General features: G+C 25.7%; 1 protein-coding gene across 1 annotated transcript; it reads left to right on the forward strand.

The window, feature by feature from the left end:
* The first annotated feature begins 380 nt into the window (after positions 1 to 380).
* LOC122508509 (nuclear pore complex protein DDB_G0274915-like) lies at positions 381 to 18,565 on the forward strand. The gene is made up of 7 exons (XM_043621914.1): positions 381 to 989; positions 2,627 to 6,654; positions 11,536 to 12,881; positions 14,876 to 15,154; positions 15,241 to 15,921; positions 17,316 to 17,449; positions 18,036 to 18,565. Exons 1-6 carry the CDS (start codon positions 755 to 757, stop codon positions 17,410 to 17,412), a joined length of 6,666 nt encoding a protein of 2,221 aa, XP_043477849.1. The 5' UTR covers positions 381 to 754; the 3' UTR covers positions 17,413 to 17,449; positions 18,036 to 18,565.
* The last annotated feature ends 97 nt before the right edge of the window (positions 18,566 to 18,662 follow it).

Below are 18,662 nucleotides of genomic sequence, written 5' to 3' on the forward strand. Positions count from 1 at the left end.
AAAAAAATATTATTCAACAACAAATGTAATGTACTATGAACTTTATGAATTTTTTTAAAAATTAGTTATTAGGATAAAAAAAATTTTGATCTTGTAAAATGTATTCTATTTTCAAAATTATAATTTAATTTAGAAATTACGAAAAAATACATGTAAAAGTTTTTCATTTCATAAAGTAACCTTTATTTTTAAAACACTTTATTTTTAATTTGCCTTCAATAGTTTATTTTTATTTACAAAAATTGTTTTTGCAGTCGAATTTAAATTTCGCGCCAAAAGAAAAAATAAAGCGGGATACGTGCGTAAATACCGTAAGTCACGTGGGTGCAAATACGTAACACACCAACCCAACCTTGACATTTCTTTGTGTTTCGATTTTTCAAAATGGCCACAGCATGAAGAAGCAGAGAATCGTGAGAAAAATCTTTCGGAAGAAAAAAAGTGTGTTTTACATAGTTTTCATTAATTTCGTCACCTAAAACAAGATTTATGTGAACAATTTTATTAATATTTCAAAATTAACTTTTTTTTTAATAATTTGGCTTTCTAAAAAAAGAAACAATTCATTTTTTTTTTATTAAAGGAGGACAAAAGAAACTTGTAATGCGTAATTGCTTTGGTCATCGCTTAAAAAAAGCAAGTTATTTTTTTCTTTAATAATCATATGGAATTTAATTAATTTATCATCTATTTAAGTAAATTTAAGGGTAAAAAGTTAGGAAGCAAAAAGTTTAAAAGGAAGCACGAAAAAAATATGGCGAGTGATTTCTCAAGCGAATGCAATGATGCAATTGCAATTTTTGACGACGAAAAGGAAGAAGGAGAAATATCTCTCGATGATGTCAGCTCATCGGAAGAAGGACACATAAATTATCAACGACGTATGGAGAAATTCCGTGATGGTCGCTTACAATTACAACCTCATCCTCATCATGCACCTACCGAAATTTCTAGCAGATACAATAGTTCGAAACTTCCTTACAAAAAAGGTAATAGCAGGAAAATTTTAAGTTGAATTTCTGAAAATTTTAGTATTTATTCTCTCTTATTCATAATATTTCGATTTGATTAATTGTTATATTCATTCATTCTAAATATGGAAATATTTGTTGATATATATATTGCTGAGTCATGTATTATTAATTTTTTGATATTTAATTTCCGTTTCATTTCTAATATAAACGTGAATAATGAGAGATTATTAATTCAGCTGCACGTTATGCTTTGTTTAGTATTCATTTTTATTAGTTTTTTGTGGTAATTACTTATATAATGAACAATTATGAAACATGTGCCATTTTTGTTTATTAACACCTTAATTTCTAAATTTGACATTTCATACGTATTCTATTATTTTTATTTATTCAGAGAGCTATTATTCAATTTACCCCATTCGAATGAACTAGTAATTATAGTAATTTAATTTCAGTAATTTTATTATATTTGTAATGCTATTCATAGTTTTTTATTCCTCATGTTTATTCCCCTAAAATAATTTCGAAAATTGTAGTAATTTGTCAATTCTCTTTAGTAAAGTAAAGAATAGGGGAAAGAAAATTAAAGAAAGTATTAATGGAAAAAATTTATGTTTTTCAGGGTTGCCACAGATCAGGAAAAAGTTTCTGGCAATAATTTCTTTTAAAATAAATTAATTCTTGAAGAACTATCAGAAAATAATAACTTATAAATTATTTAATAAATAATTTTACTTAAATATTTCAAAATGAAATGAATTTTAAAAAATGTTGCGCTTACAATTTTCATATAAATAGATGGACTTAAAAATGTTTCAATTTCAAATTTTATAAAATTTCAATTTTCAAGAATTTTGATTCGAAATTTTAAAGAACTTAGATTTTTGAAAAATTTTAATAATTCAAATTCTTCTGAAATTAGTTCCATTTTTTACTATAAATTTAATTAATTATTAGAAATAATAGATTTATAGAAGAATTTTAGTTAAAAACACTTTTAAAAAAATTGAATTTTGGAGAAGTTACAAATTATTTCGGAAATTCAATTATATTCAACAATTTAAAAAAATTCTTATCAAAATTTTAATTATCTTTATAAATAATAAAATTCTTCTCCGAAATTAAATTTTCAAATATTTTAATAAAATTCTTGGCAAAATTTCAATTCTTTTCAAAAATTTTCCTGAATTCAACAATTTTCAATATTAATAATATTTTCCAAAAGAATTCAATTATTTAAAAAAATTCTTGTCAAAATTTCAATTATCTTTATAAATAAGAAAATTCTTCTTCGAAATTACATTATTTTCAAATATTTTACTACTTGTAGAAGTTACGGTAGCAGTAGTTTTATAATATAAAATAATGATTTGATCACTCGGTCGTCTTTAATTATTATAAAACATGAAGAAATGGATGGAAATGGTCTTCGACTCGGAGTGATTGATTTCTTCTTGTTTTATAATAATATTCTTATAAGTTGTTTTTGTGCCAACCCTGTTCTTAGATATTTTTCATCTTTAATATTTTTAATATTTGTACCAATTTGTATATTTTTTTTAAAATTATAATTATAAATTAAGTTATTTGTAGATTCTTTTGGTATGTTTACTCTATTTCTAATCAAGTAGAAGTACACCTTGTTACTTAAGATGCAGAGCAGGGGAAGGAGAACCATCATCTGATTAAAGACACAGGACACATGGGAGATCGCCTCACAAACTCTACACTGCAGGAAAAGAATGACGATCTCATTCCAATTTCAAGTGACAGCGACATGGAACTCGTCGGACTCCCAAAACGTGTACGTCGTGGAAAATCAAGTAAAGTTAAAAAAAAGAAAAAAAAACGAAAACCCCATTCTGCGTCGTCTGTTGTTGATAAAGATGACGAATCAATTGCCAATGAAATTGATGAGAATTTAACAATAATGGAACTTAATAATTCAACGTCATCGAAAGAAAATCGTTTGCTCAAACCACCTCATCATCATTATCATCATCATCGCGATAAAAGTCCACAATATAAAATGAAAATTTCACCAAAAAAACATAAATCATCATCGTCATCATTAATTGAAACTCGTTTAGCGGAGAAAAAAATTAAATCACCAATTCATAGATCAACGGAAATGAGGAAAAGGATAAAAAAATTTAAACCATTAGAGAAAATTGGACATAAAGAATTAATGAATCCACTTTATAAGAAAATACGAAAACGTCCATCGCCTACTGATATTGTATCATCATCGCCATCGACTGATATTCACGTGACGAGTTTATTGAAAAAAGTTCGACACTACGAAATGGTGGGAACTTTAGAAGATAGTAAAGTTTCGAGTAAAGCCAGAGATCACGGCACATCATTGAAAGATAAATTGAACAATATTCTTAAACCAACGGCTGAAAATAATGATAATAAAGAAACGGAAAATATTGCTGATAAAAAGAAAAATGAGAATGGCGACGAAGAAGAAGATTTGAATATCTTGAGGCAAAAGGCTTTAGAGACGAAGCAAAGTAAGAGTAAAAATCAAGAGGCAAATGTTGAGGAAATTACCGAAAATTCTAGTACGGAAATTGAGAGTAAAGATAATTCGATTGAAGAGAAAATTGCAGAAAATACAAATGAGGAAGTCAAGGAAAATAAGAATAAGAATAAGAATGAAGTCGAAGATGAAGAAGATGGTGACGATGATGAAGATCTAAAATTACGCTTAATAGCTCTTCGTTCCGCGGTCTATAAAAAACATCGCGATAGAGTTGCAAAATTACAGAAAGATAAGGAAGCAGCACCACCAAGATGTGAAAGTCCATTTAGCGAAAGTTTCATAAATAACATTTCCCTAGCCGAAGATGTTGACGAATTTCCCTCAAATTCTTCCGAAACTGCAAAAGATTCCAACAATAGTATCGAAGATATGGAATTAGATTCTGATATCGAGAGTGATATTGTTCTCGAAAAGGAGAACGTTCACAATGAAGATAAAGTTTCCAGAGAAATTGTTAATACGTCAAAAATGGTAAATTCCGAAAAAACCGATTTAGAAAAAGTCTCATCTCCGAAAACTGTTAATTTTGATGAAGCTCCCTATTCCCCAACGGACGCCGTCAACAGCGAATTAATTCTAGAAGCCGAACAATTGGGCATCGACACCACCGACGTTTCCCTAATAAACATAAATAGTAAAAATTTTTGCAAATTTGGTTCATATTTACCCGTTAGCAATAAAGAAAAAATTCCCACTGCAAATGCAAGCAGTATCATCTCAAATTCATCAAATTCGGACGTTGATTCAAGAACAAAATCGAAAAATTCCAATTTCGAAAGACCGTATTCACCTTCCGATATTCCTGTTTTCGATCCTGATTTAAACGTTTCTTTATTGGGAAATAACAATTTTTTCGATACAACAGCATCGGATAATAATAACTTTTCCATTAACGATAATTTTTCAAAAGAGCCTGAAGTTATTCTTATTGATGATGATTTTCCCGATATTGATATTGACGGCAGTCCTCTGGTGCCAATGGAAAAGGAATCAAATCTTATGTATCCAGGACATATTTCATATCAATTACTTCAACCTTCTTATCAATCACTTTGCTTAAATGGAATTCCACCCTTCGTTCATAATCAAATAGTACAATCTAATCCACTAGTACAATCAAATTTACTAAATCCACAATCAAGATTTACCGAAGAACTTCCAATCGGAAGAACTTATGAAAATTCATCAGTTCCGCCAATAAATGAATTCATACCCGAGCATTTCAATTCGAGTCAAATGCCATCAAACCATCCGATGATTGAACTATTGAGAATAAATCCACACAATCAACAATCAAAGGAAAATTTATCCATCAATCGTCCCGAGGTCGATTTCGATTTTGACAAAAGTACCAAAAAACCAAAACGAAGAAAACGATCTAAACGACATTTAATCGAATGTGATGAACCTCAAAATCCAAAAAGCCCAAATAGTACCGAAGATTCGATTCAATCAGCAAAAAGAATAAAAAATTCAAACACGGAACCAAATTATCAAAAATCCTTATTTGAAAATACTCTAGAAATAACTGTGAGAAAAAATGTCGAGGACATCGTGAGAAAATACACCGAGAACGTAATACGTGAATGTACGGAAAATAATATTCGGAAAGATGTTGAAAATATAGTCAGGCAATGCACCGAGCATATTGTCAGAGAAAATTCGGAGAATAATTTACGAAAAGGCGAGAATTTATCGAGAAAAGACCTGAGAGATTCCGAATATTTGGAGAGAGAGAATAATTTAAGAGAAGAAACCGAGAAGAGGAATGAAGAAATTTCAGGAAAGGACGAGGAGAATCGAACGAAAGTACAGAAAAATTCGAATTCGAACTCAAAAGAAAAAGAAAAAGATGAAAATCGAGAATCGAGAAGAAATAGTGTCGATGAAGACGAGGATGAACTGAGAGCAATTTTACTCGCCTCCATGGGAAAACGGACAAAATCGCCGAAAGTAAATAAATTTCCAATGCCAACGAAAAGTAAGGAAGTTGTTCAAAATTTATCAGTTGCTTCAACTTCAAAAAAAAGCACCGAGACTACTTCCGGAAAATCGATCTTGAATTCAACAAATCCTCAACTAACAACTTCGCCTAAAGAAATTTTATTGTCGAAAGAAATTTCAGTTCCTAAAAATTTGCCTCAAAAAGCCGCGTCTAAAGATATGAAAAATTTATCCCCTAAGGAAATACAACAGAAAAGTGATTCTAGTAATGAAAGTACAAAAGTTCTCCCTACTATTTCGTCTGTAAAAATTTTACCCAAAAGTTTACCTATAATTTTACCTAAAGTTTTGCCTATTTTACCAAAAATTTCATCCGCAAGAGTTTTAACTACAATTTTACCAACTGAAGATTTAACTAAAATAGCTACTAAAGAATCAACGAAAATCCCAACAAAAGTTTTGCCTCAAAAAACAGCAGCAAAAGCAAACCAAAAAATTCAAGAAAAAGTATCACCATCTAAAATCCAAACTCAAAAATTAACAAAAATCTCACCCACCAAGAATTTAACGAATAGAATTCTATCGACGAAAATCACAATAAACAATTCTTTAGCGACAACGAATTCAACGATAGGAAAAAGAAAAGCAACCTCCTGTCTTTTATCCGGAACGCCAAGGAAATTAATGAAAAAGCCAATGATACCGGCAAGTACAAAAGTTGTAAATAATGCGAAACGCTATCAAAATTCTCTAATGCAAAGAAAATTAAATTTACAAAAAGCAATTCTAACTCTAAATGCAAAGAAAATAATTGCCAATAAATCATTACGTGTTGTGAATCTCAATAGTCAAAATAATCGTTCATTAAGTCCAAATATAACGTCCGCGAATAATCAATCGGAACGATTTATCATTAGTTTAAATTCAGATTCGGAAAGTGATTCAGAAACGGAGAGACGAAATACAATTGTCGCTGTCACAAATAATAGCAGTGTAGAGAAACGTCCAACTCTCACAATACCAACAACTGAATTTGAGAGAAGTGTCGACCAATTTCTACGCGATGTACGAAAGAGGCAGGAGTCAGCGGCCGCCAAACAATCAACCAGTTTGACAAAAACTTTACCACCTCCCAATGAAAATGGGACGAATGGAAATAAAGTCTCTGCTAATATTACGCCTTTGGTAAGATTATATTTTCTTTTTTTTTTAAATGAAATTATTTTCTGGTTTATTTTTTATTTTGATTTGATTGATTGATTTGTTTAACAAATTGAGAGATTTGTTTATTTTGTATAATTTATTCGATTTGGTGAATTTTTCAGGCCTCGGATAATACATGATTTTTTCGACTTTCGTCGATTATTTGCAAAAAAAAGGCGACTTTTTCGATTTATTTTCGAAAAATGTGACTGTTTCGACTTTTCTTTCATATATTGAAATATTTCGACAGTAACCGAATTGCCACAGAATAGAGAAAACAGGGAATTTTAATCAAAGTCATGAAAAATACTAAAATTCTAACAATGCTACAAAAATTCTAGTTTTTTGTCAAATTGGAAAATATTGAAAATCATAAACTGCACTTGAATTTTCATTTTCGTGAGAAAAACGTAAAATAAAATCAGAAAGATTTACAGTTGGAATTTTTATGAAAAATTAAATTTTTGTGTGAAAAAAATTGAATTCTCAAACAACTTTCAAAAAATTATTCAAAACAATTAATTTAGAGAAAAATTTGAATTAGAAATTTTAAAAAATAATTGAATTTTAGAAGAGTTTTATGAGTAGAAATTTTTGGAAACATGTAAATTTCCAAATTATTTTATAAATCAATTATTTTAAATAATTTTAAGAAAGTTTTTTGACAATTGAATTATTGAAAAAAGGAAAAAAAGTTCGCACTTAAAATACGTGAAAAATTTAATTGTTTTCAATTAAATTTTACGAAATTTTAATTTTTTCGAAATTTTTTTCAGTGAATATAAATTTTAGAAATTCAACTAATTTCAAAAACATTTTAATTTTTCGGAAACTGAAATGCTCAGAATTTAATTGTTTCTAAAAATGTTTTATTAATAAATTTTTCCAAAATTCAATTATATTTCAGAATTTTTAATTAAAATTTTTCTTGTATTCTGGAAAATAATTGAATTTTGAATAAGTTACAGTTCAATTTTAAAAAGTAATTAAATTTCAGAAAGATTCAAATTGAAATTTTTGAAAATTTGAATTTTAAATAATTTTAATTGTTGTAGAAATGCAATAACATTAAAATATTTATTTTACAAAATTATAAAACTTTTGAATAATTTTAGTTCAAAATTCTAAAAAAATTTGAATTCTTGAACTAAAATAAATGAATAATTGTCGTCAAACATTCTCAAATATTATTACTAATAATTTATTTATAACAGAATTTCAGTTATAAAAATTCTAGACAATAATTGATTATCATTTTTGGAAAACTTGAATTTAAAATAATTTCAATTGCTGTAGAAATTCAATAGCATTTAAATATTTATTTAAAAATATTATCAAACTTTTGAATTTTAATTAAAAATTCTGGGAAATAATTGAATTTTTGTATTAATGTAATTGAATTCTCAAAGAACTGTCTAAAAATTAATCAAAACAATTTATTTTGAAACGAATGTTAGTTAAAAATTTTAGAAAATAATTGACAATTGCAAGATTATAGTTGAAATTTTTAGAAATAATTAAATTTCAAAAAGGTTTTAAATTGACATTTTTTTAGATTTGAATTCTGAATAATTTTTATTCAGAATTTTTTTTTTTAAATTAATTATTTATTGGTAATTTTTTGAAATTTCTAAATATATACATTCACTGGAAAAATTTTCGAAAAAATCGAAATTTCGTAAAATTGAATTGAAAACAATTAAATTTTAGACATAATTAAAGTGAAGTTTATTTTTCTTGCAAAATTCAATTCTTAGAGAACTTTTACAACATTGTAAAAAAATGTTTGATTTAGAGAAGAATTTTAATGATAAATTCTAGAAAATAATTGATTTTTTGAGAAATTTCATTATTAATTTTGAGTAGTAATTAAATTTCAGAAGGTTTCAACTTAAAATTTTTTGAAAATTTCAGAAGTTTAATTATATTTGATTTAAATTAAAGACAAAAATTACAAAAAATGTTGAATAATTTTATTTGAAAAGTTTAGAAAATAATTGAATTTTCAAAGAATTACAGTTTTGAATAATTGAGGGGACGGATTCTAAAAGGGGATACGCGTGGATTGTCACGTATAACTATTGACCAATAGTGCGATTTTCAAACATTTTCAATTTTCAAATTTAATGACACAAATTTATACACAATGAAAATGCGCATCTTTTTTCTTTAAGAAATAAATTTATATCTTTTTTAGTTTATGAAATAATGAGAAAAAACTAAATTTTTGAAAACCAAAAAATTTAAATGTTTTACGTCTTTAACTCGTGCTGGCGTTTTTGATTTTTCATATTTTGTAATCAAACAAAAACGAACTTACAGATTAAGACTTCCTGAAACCAACTATACTTTTAAAACTACAAAATCTTAATTAATAAAAAGTTTATTAATTTTTTCGAAAGACGTTGCAAAAAATGTGTTTTTCCAACTTTCAACGCTTCGTTTATCGAGGAAATTTTAAGGTACAAAAAACTTCCAGTGACAAAGTTTTTCATTACTATACGGACAAGTTTTCTGTAAAATTTTATTAACATGATATGAATGCTTACAAAGTTATTAATGTTTAAAGCGTATGGTGCGTCAGATTTCTCGCGCCTCGAACACATTGAGTCCCAAGGTGTTCGTTTGTAACGCGTTGAAAATGTGTTTGTCAATTAATATTGAATATTAATATTATTAATTAATATTCACAGTAAATAAAATTTAGTAAAATTTATTTTTAACATAAATGTTTTATTTTGTTATATATAAAAAACTCAACTACAATAATATTTCTTGTATTTAACTTTCTTGTTTTATTTAGTTTAAAGCTTCCACTCTTTGTCAAAATGATCTCATTTACTACATTTCATGTTTTTAAAATAATTATTAAAAAACTCCTGTCCGTTTGGAGAAATATCGTCCGGTTCTTGACCAAGATGGCCATAATGTTTTCTCAATTGTGATAAAAAAATCTCGAAATCCTGGGAAAATTGTATTGGGTTTTTCCGAACCCTTTTTTTTGCAGTCAACGGTCGCGGCAGCCGCGACCCATCTGGATACCATATTTTACTTAGAATGAAAACAAATCACAAGTTTGAGGAAAATATCATTTAAAAAAGGGTTACTTCCTCGAAAAGTGCACATGATAACCAAAAAAATTCTATTTTATGAAAATGTCTGACAAAATACAGATATAAATAAAATAAAAATACTTCCTCTATGAGAGAGCAATATGTTTTAACGACAATATAGAATATAGAAAATATAGAATTATTGTACAAATTATTTTGCAAATAATTCTGCAATATTTTTTAAAAAAATATTTCTTATATTATGTTTTTTACTTAGAATACATGTTAAAATAAATAAACTGATGCTACTTTTATATAAAGTTAGCCAAATCGTCATAATCTCATAGTTAAATATTATTTAAAAATAATTACTTTGATAGCAAAAAACTAGTCAATAACTAAAATTATAATATTTTTACTATTCTTAATCAACAATTATTAGTTTAATTAACATTAAATTTATGTCAAAATAACTATGCATTAATTATTTGTATGTCAGTCAATTTTAACTATCTTCAGACGATTTTGGCTAATTATTATTAGTTACTTTTTAATAATAAATAATCGTTTTTAACTAAACTGCGATTCCAAAAGTTATCTGTGACTTCATTAAAAATTGTATTTTTTTAAGTAAACAAATGAATAAACTAAAATAGTCTTAATCTGTTACAAACGAACACCTTGGGACTCAATGTGTTCGAGGCGCGAGAAATCTGACGCACCATACGCTTTAAACATTAATAACTTTGTAAGCATTCATATCATGTTAATAAAATTTTACAGAAAACTTGTCCGTATAGTAATGAAAAACTTTGTCACTGGAAGTTTTTTGTACCTTAAAATTTCCTCGATAAACGAAGCGTTGAAAGTTGGAAAAACACATTTTTTGCAACGTCTTTCGAAAAAATTAATAAACTTTTTATTAATTAAGATTTTGTAGTTTTAAAAGTATAGTTGGTTTCAGGAAGTCTTAATCTGTAAGTTCGTTTTTGTTTGATTACAAAATATGAAAAATCAAAAACGCCAGCACGAGTTAAAGACGCAAAACATTTAAATTTTTTGTTTTCAAAAATTTAGTTTTTTCTCATTATTTCATAAACTAAAAAAGATATAAATTTATTTCTTAAAGAAAAAAGATGCGCATTTTCATTCTCTACAAACTTCAGTAATTCAAATTGCAATTTGTAATAGTTTCAAAAATTGACCTAGTGGACAAAACTTAAACGCGTGAATCCACGCGTATCCCCTTTTAGAATCCGTCCCCTCAATTGGAGCTTAGAAATTTTGAAAAAATTATTTTTTTGTAAAATTGTAATTAAGAATTGTTCAAATCCAAATGAATATCCAAAAAGTAATTAATTGAGAAATTATGTTAAATAATTGTAAATTTTTTAAAATTTTATTGAAATTTTAATATTTTTGAGAATTTTATTACAATTTTTTTTAAATAAAAAATTGTATTTTTTAAGAAAAATGGGACTAATATTTTTTTTTAATTTTGTGAGGCGATTGTATTTTAGAAAAATTAAAAATTGAAGTTATGGGGTTAAGTGACAATCCTAAATGAAATTTTTTTCGTACTTTGAATCGACTGAAACGTCTTTTTTTGCATCTTAAAGTCAATCCGAGGCCTGATTTTCCAAAAATGCTTTGATTTAATTAAAAAAAAAATGTAAATATATGTACTATTAATTGAAAGATGGTCTATTTCGTAAAAGTGAAAATTGGAAAATGAGTTTGCAAAGAGTTTGCACGAAAAAAAGGGTTAATTTTGCTTTTACGAGTAGCTTGTATGGAGATTATTTTATAGGCACTTCGTCACTTGCCAGTATCGCAACAAGCAGAATACCATCGATTGAAGCAGCAGATTGTCGAGCGTGAAAAATTAAAATTGCAGAGATCCACTGCTCCTGGATCGACTTCGAATACTAATAGTGTTATTCCACCAGATCCTCCAGTTTCCGTTTCAGTAACTTGTCCAACGCCAAAAGCCACTTCAACACCCTCATCATCATTAACATCATCATCATCATCAGAAACGAATATTTCCAAAACAAATACAATTAAAAAAAGTCCAGTCGACATTCCACCTTCTAGTTCTTCAGAAAACACACTTGCACCCACAATAAAGTCGAATATAACAGTTCAAATAACTAATATCGGTACATCGCCTAAAAAATCCGTGAAAATAAGTTCACCAATTTCAAACATACTCGAAGAGAAACCAAAGGAACCAACATTTCCAAAATTGAGAATTTTAACATGCGAGCAAATTAATTTGAAATTACTACAAGTACAAGTGTCGCAAAACGATGAGGGAAGGAAAATAATCGTTGGCACAAATAATGAGGAACAAACTAATTTAGATGATTCTGTGATTATTTTGTCGGAAGAAACTTGTGATACTCGAGACAATAGTGAGACTAGTGTACAAAAACGGATTAATACGGAAACTCCAATTGTTGCCTTATCGACAAATAGTACAACTCCTGCTTGTGATAATACTACTACTTCCACTAGGATAAGTGTTGAGAAAAATTCCGATAAAGAGTCAAATTCGAATGAGAGTGAAATTTCGAAACAAGCGTCAACTGCAAAAGATGATTTGTCAATTACAAAAGATGGGGAAAAATCGAAAGAACAAACTAGTGGGATCAAATTAACTGTCGAGAAAGAAACAACTGTTGAAAATTCAATTGTCAAAGAAACGAGAATTATTGAGAAGGAATTGACGAATGCAAAAACATCTGAGAAGGAACCGACTACTGCGAAAATATCTGAGAAGAAATCGACTGCTGCGAAAACATCTGAGAAGGAATCGACTACTGCGAAAATATCTGAGAAGGAATCGACAATTGCAAAAATATCTGAGAAGGAATCGACTACTAATAAAGAGTCGATGACTGTAGAGGAGTCAAATTCAAGAAAAGAACCAATCGTTTCGAAAACAGTCGAGTCAGAACAAAAAGAAAGTGAAAAATCGAATTTAAAGGAAAATAATGACGCCAGTAAAGTGCCCAGTAAGGAAAAGGGCCAGCAAGTGTGGGATGTGATTAAAAATAATGTCCAAACAGAGGTGGAGACAGTGACGAAGCTAGGAAATGAAGAGATGAAGAGGAAACTGGTGGAGACAGAACAGGAATTAGTGGCTAAACGGTAAGAAAATGTTACTTTAAACAATTGGTAAATTTGATTATTTTCTATAACTTTGATAAAGTTTACAACGTTTATAATCAACGATTGAATAGAAAAACATATTTTTCACACAGAAAACAAATACACTTGTTAATTAATATTAATATTAATTTTTTATTTAATTATTAACTAAAAAATGTTACGCGAAACATGATATTCAATTTATTATTATTATTATACAAATTATAAGATTTTTTATTTTCAAATATAAATTTAAATTTTTTAATAATTTCATATTCAAAATTTAAAAAAATCACTTTAAAAGTACATAATTAATTACATAATATTGTTTGTTATTTTCAAAAATTTTAATAACATTCTTTGTAAGAATTCAATTCTTTTCATAAATATTAACATTCTTCGGAAAATAATTTTCAATACAATTTTAATATAATTTCAGGAAAAGATTTAATTTTTAATAAAATTTTACGAAAACATTCAATTATTTACTGAAATTTTCAGAAATTCTTTGAAATAATTCAATTATTTTTATAAATAGTAAAATTCTTCACAAGAATTAAAATATTTAGTAAATTTCTTTGCAAAAAATCAATTATTTTCAATAAAATTTTAATAAAATTTCAGGAAAGGATTTAATTTTTGTTTTTTCATTTTTAATAACATTTTTCGAAAAAAATTCAATTATTTTCTGAAAATTTAATAAATTCTTTGAAAAAATACAATTATTTTTATAAATAGTAAAATTCTTTGTAAGAATTAAATTATTTAGTAAATTTTTTTGCAAAAAAATCAATTATTTTCAATACAATTTTAATAAAATTTCAGGAAAGGATTCAATTTTTGTTTTTTCATTTTTAATAAAATTTTTCGAAAAAATTCAATTATTTTCTGAAATTTTATTAAATTCTTTGAAAAAATTCAATTATTTTTATAAATAGTAAAATTCTTCACAAGAATTAAATTATTTAGTAAACTTCTTTGCTAAAAATAAATTATTTTCAATAAAATTTTAATAAAATGTTTGGAAAAAATTCAATTATTTTCTGAAATTTTAATAAATTCTTTGAAATAATTCAATTATTTTTATAAATAGTAAAATTCTTCGCAAGGATTCAATTATTTTTATAAATAGTAAATTTCTTCCCAGGAATTCAATTATTTTTAATAAAATTTTAATAAAATTCAGTAATCAATTGTTTAAATATAATTATTAACAGACACGATTATTTAAAAAAAATTATTAAAACATTGTTTTTTTAATTCTAAATAAATAAATTCAATTATGTATTTTCAAAGTTTTCAATGAAAATTACTAAAAAAAACTACATTATTTTCAAAAAAAACTTAAAGAAATTCTTCAAAAGAATTTAATTATTTACAAAAACTCCAATAAAATTGTTTAAAAGAATTTAATTTCCTGTCAATAATTTAAATAAAATTTAATAGCAAAAAAATAAATTTTAATTACTAACAAAATCGATTATATTAAACAAAATGTAAGAAATATTTTGAAAAAATTCAATTATTGTCAAAACCTTTACTATTTTTTGAAAGAATTCAATTGTTTTCAATATTTTAATAAAACTTCTTGAATGAATTAAATTATTTTAAAAAATTGTTATAAATTTCTGAAAAGAATTTAATTATTTTTTAAAAAATTCTCAATTGAAATTATTAAAGAAATTCCATTATTTAAAAAAAAATTCAAAGAATATCTTCAAAAGAATTTAATTAGGATTTCAAAAATTTTTATAAAATTCTTTACTATTATTTTTTAGAATTTTAATAAATTCTTCGAAGGAATTCACCAATTTTCAAATATTTTGATAAAATTCTTCGCAAGAATTTAATGATTTTTAATACGTTTATTTTAAAATTAAAAACAGTTAGAAAGAAAAATTCTTTAGAAAAGTTACAAAAATTGTTACATAATTTATAAAATTTGACAATTATAGAATTTTTTTTAAGTAAAAAAAAAATTTTCACCTAAACAGGTACGAAGTTTTGGACGATTTGGCCGAAGTTTCGAAAAGTCTTCGACAGTGGGAATTGGAGAAAGATTTACAGTCGAATTTAACTGAGGAGGTGAAGAAACTCGTGGAACAACTGAGGCTAACTGAGGAAAAGCTACAAGAACAAAAGGATAAGGTCACAAATATGGGTCTAAAGGTGTCCACTGTTCATGAGAAAATGAATATCGGCAGAAAGGAATGTTTCAGACTATCGAAAATTTGCACTGGACTTGGAAATCGAATTTACGGTCAAAAATACAAGTAAGATGGGTATTTTTTTCTTATTTTAATATTTAATACTGAAAAAAATATCAAATTTCTATAATTAAAATGTAATTTTCTTCCAGAGTTCCTGAATCGGGCGTTCAATTAGTGAACAACAGACTGAAGGAAGTGGCTCAACACACAAGTCAACTTTGTAAAAAGAAAAACGACAAGAGGCGAAAAATTTCTGCAACAAGTACAAAATCAAACGGAAAGGAATCGGATACTTCGAGTCAAATTACAGAATCGAATTCATCGAATACAATAAATCAAGCATCAAATTCAACTGATTCGAATCAAATTACAAATTCTCAGAGTACAACACAACAGTCGCAAGTTTGTGATGAAAATATTTCTAGTCCAATGGAGGGGCAAAATTCTTGTGAATCAATTTCAACAAGTGGCAGCAGTTCGAAAAATCATAAATCTGCTGAAGTTGTCAAGGATCACGTGAAAACTGTTAATTCGTCACGAAATGAAATTGTATCATTGGATGTGCCAAGTTGCAGTAAAAATATTAATACCGTCAGCGACAATGTTTCACAATCGCAGGTGAAACAGACCAATGAGGTGAATGATTCACTTGGGAATAAGAAAACGATCGATTCTTCATCGTCAAGAATGGATAATAATGATGAATCTTCTGTTACGTGCCATATGGAAGAGAGTTCCGTTTCAAATCAAATTAGCGGTGCTGATGTACAAACGAAAAAGAAAACAATGAGGCCTTATGTTTCAATTTTGGATCATATGAAAACTGCAAGGTATTTATAACTCTATCCAATCATTTACTAAAATCTATGATTTTAATCTGTTTACGATTTGCTACGATTTGAACTCTTTTTTAGATTTGTGACACTAAAAGCTACTTTTTTATGATAATTTGCACTATTTTAAATCTGCTACTAAATAAAAAAATTAATATTTATTTTCTTCAAAACATTCAGAAATTACCAGTCTTTACATTTTCTTTCTTACTTTAAACATTTTTCAGGTTTTCATTCTTTTTTTTATTTTATAAAAAGGTACAGTTGCAATTTTCAGAAATAATCAATTATTTTAGCAATGATTTATTTTTGAATTCAAATAATTGAATTCTCTCAGTTAAATTCTGATAAAAATTGATATATACCAAAGAATTTCAATTAAAATTTTAGAAAATAATTGAATAGCAGAAGCGTTATAATAGGAATTTTCAGAAATAATTAAATTTCAAAAGGTTTTTTAATTGGAATGTTTGAAAATTTTTATTAATTATAAAAGTAAAATATTTTAATATTTATGTTTAAACATTATTAATTTATTAGCAAATATTACGGACGCCAGCGCTTGAAACGCAGCATTTAATTAATTATTATATAAATTACAAAATTTTTTATTTTCAAATATCAACTTCAATTTTTGAATAATTTCAGATTCAAAATTAAAAAAAATCAAATATTGACTGATTAACTAATTAATTGTTATTAGGTATTATTTTCACAAACTGTAATACAATTCTTCAAACCAATTGAATTGTATTTTAAAAATTATCATAAAATTCTTCGCAGGTATTCAATTATTTTCAATAAAATTATTTTTATACATAATAAAATTCTTCGTAGGTATTCAATTATTTTCAATAAAGTTTTAATAAAATGTCTCGAAAGAATTCAAATTCAATTATTTTAAATTGTATTCTATATAAGAATTGAATTATTTGCAATATAATTTACATTAAATTCGTCGAAAATATTTGTAAGAATTCAATTATTTTCCAAAATGTTTATAAAATTCTTTATAAGAATTAATTTTAATTAAATTAATTGAAAAACTTTGGAAAAATTCAATTATTTTTAATAAAGTTTCAATAAAATTTCTCGAAAGAATTAAAATTCAATTAATATTTTTAATTAAATTCTATATAAGAATTAAATTATTTGCAGTACAATTTACATTAAATTCGTCGAAAATATTTGTAAGATTTCAATTATTTTCAAAAAAAATTTTTAAATTCTTTATAAGAATTCAATTACTTTGAATACAATTTAAATTGAATATCTCGATAGAATTTAATTATTTTCAGAAATTTACATAAAATTCTTCAAAACCATTCAATTAGTTTTATAAATTTTAATAAAATTCTATGCAGGAATTGAAAAAGAAATTATTCTTTTAGGAATTCAAGAGCCGATGGAATTCTTTGCCCATATCAATTAATGGGAAGTTGTCAAGACGCTGATTGTCAATATGTACATCATACTCCTAGTCATTAGCAGTCCTAGAGGCTAAAAATCAACAAATTTCTAATACGTAAGATGGTTCTAATATTAGTGAATTGGTCCATTCAATGATTGATTTACTATTTCCGATGATTTCGCATGTCTACTATTATCTAATTTAGTTTATTTTCTATTTTTTAATTTTTATTTTATTTATCTATTTATCTATTCTTTATTTTTTCTTTATTTTGTTTTAATTGAATTTACATTTTTACTTTCAATTAATTTGAATCTTTTTTTTGCATTTTTTTTTCGAGTTGGACTTATTAACATTTATTTTCTATTCTTTACAATTCAGTTGCTTGGAGTAATTTTTTTTCTTATTTTTTTTTATTATAATTCTTACTAACTTCTTCTTAGAAATATTGCTTCGTTTAGTCATTTCCAGTTTATAAATCCTGTACAACTTCTATTTTCTCCAAAATTTAATGAACATTAAAATTATTTCATAATTGAAACGAAAAAGTTAATTTACAATTTAAACAATTATTTTATTACATTTCATTTAATTTGTAAAGAAGAATGAAATGAAATTTAAAAAAAAAATCTTTAAAGATGACAAATAACAGGATTTACAAAATGGATTATAATTTTTTGTTTTTTTCTTAACATTGCAGATTCTGTAGCAGATTCGACTGAAAGTGCGATTTTTTTAAACACAAGAATAAGGGAAGAAAATATTGTATTTTGAAAAATGTTACCAACTCTAAAATGGTAAGTTTATCTTCTACAAGGAGATTTTACTGACTCGTATTTATTGTCTACACGGCGCATCTAATAAGGTGAAAATTTTTTTGTTTTTAATAAGTAGTTATTTTTTTATTGAATATTATTATATAGTCACAATTCTTTTTTTTTATATTGCTTTATTTACTTAAAAAAAAGAAAAGACAATCGTGAACATTAGCATAATGTTTATTAGTCAAAAATGTAAATAATAAGAAATAAGAATTTTCGATTTAATACTTGTGCATATTGTAAATACATAAGGGAAAATAAGGCGATTTTTTGTAAATCGTTATAAAATGCGCTTCTTAAAAATTAAAAAAAAGTGATTAATTTTTTTTTTTTACATGTTACCAAAATTATATTACTGTAATAAAAATTGTAATTAAGTTTGTGTAATAAAGAATAATTATATTCGTAATTTACTTGTCTTTTTTATTAACATTTTTATGAAATATAAATTAAGTAAAAATTTAATATAAATATAATATAAATTATAAATAAAATATAAATTTAGT

This window comes from Leptopilina heterotoma, unplaced genomic scaffold, assembly GCF_015476425.1.
Source record: "Leptopilina heterotoma isolate Lh14 unplaced genomic scaffold, ASM1547642v1 Lhet_54, whole genome shotgun sequence".
NCBI classification, from domain to species: Eukaryota; Metazoa; Arthropoda; class Insecta; order Hymenoptera; family Figitidae; genus Leptopilina; species Leptopilina heterotoma.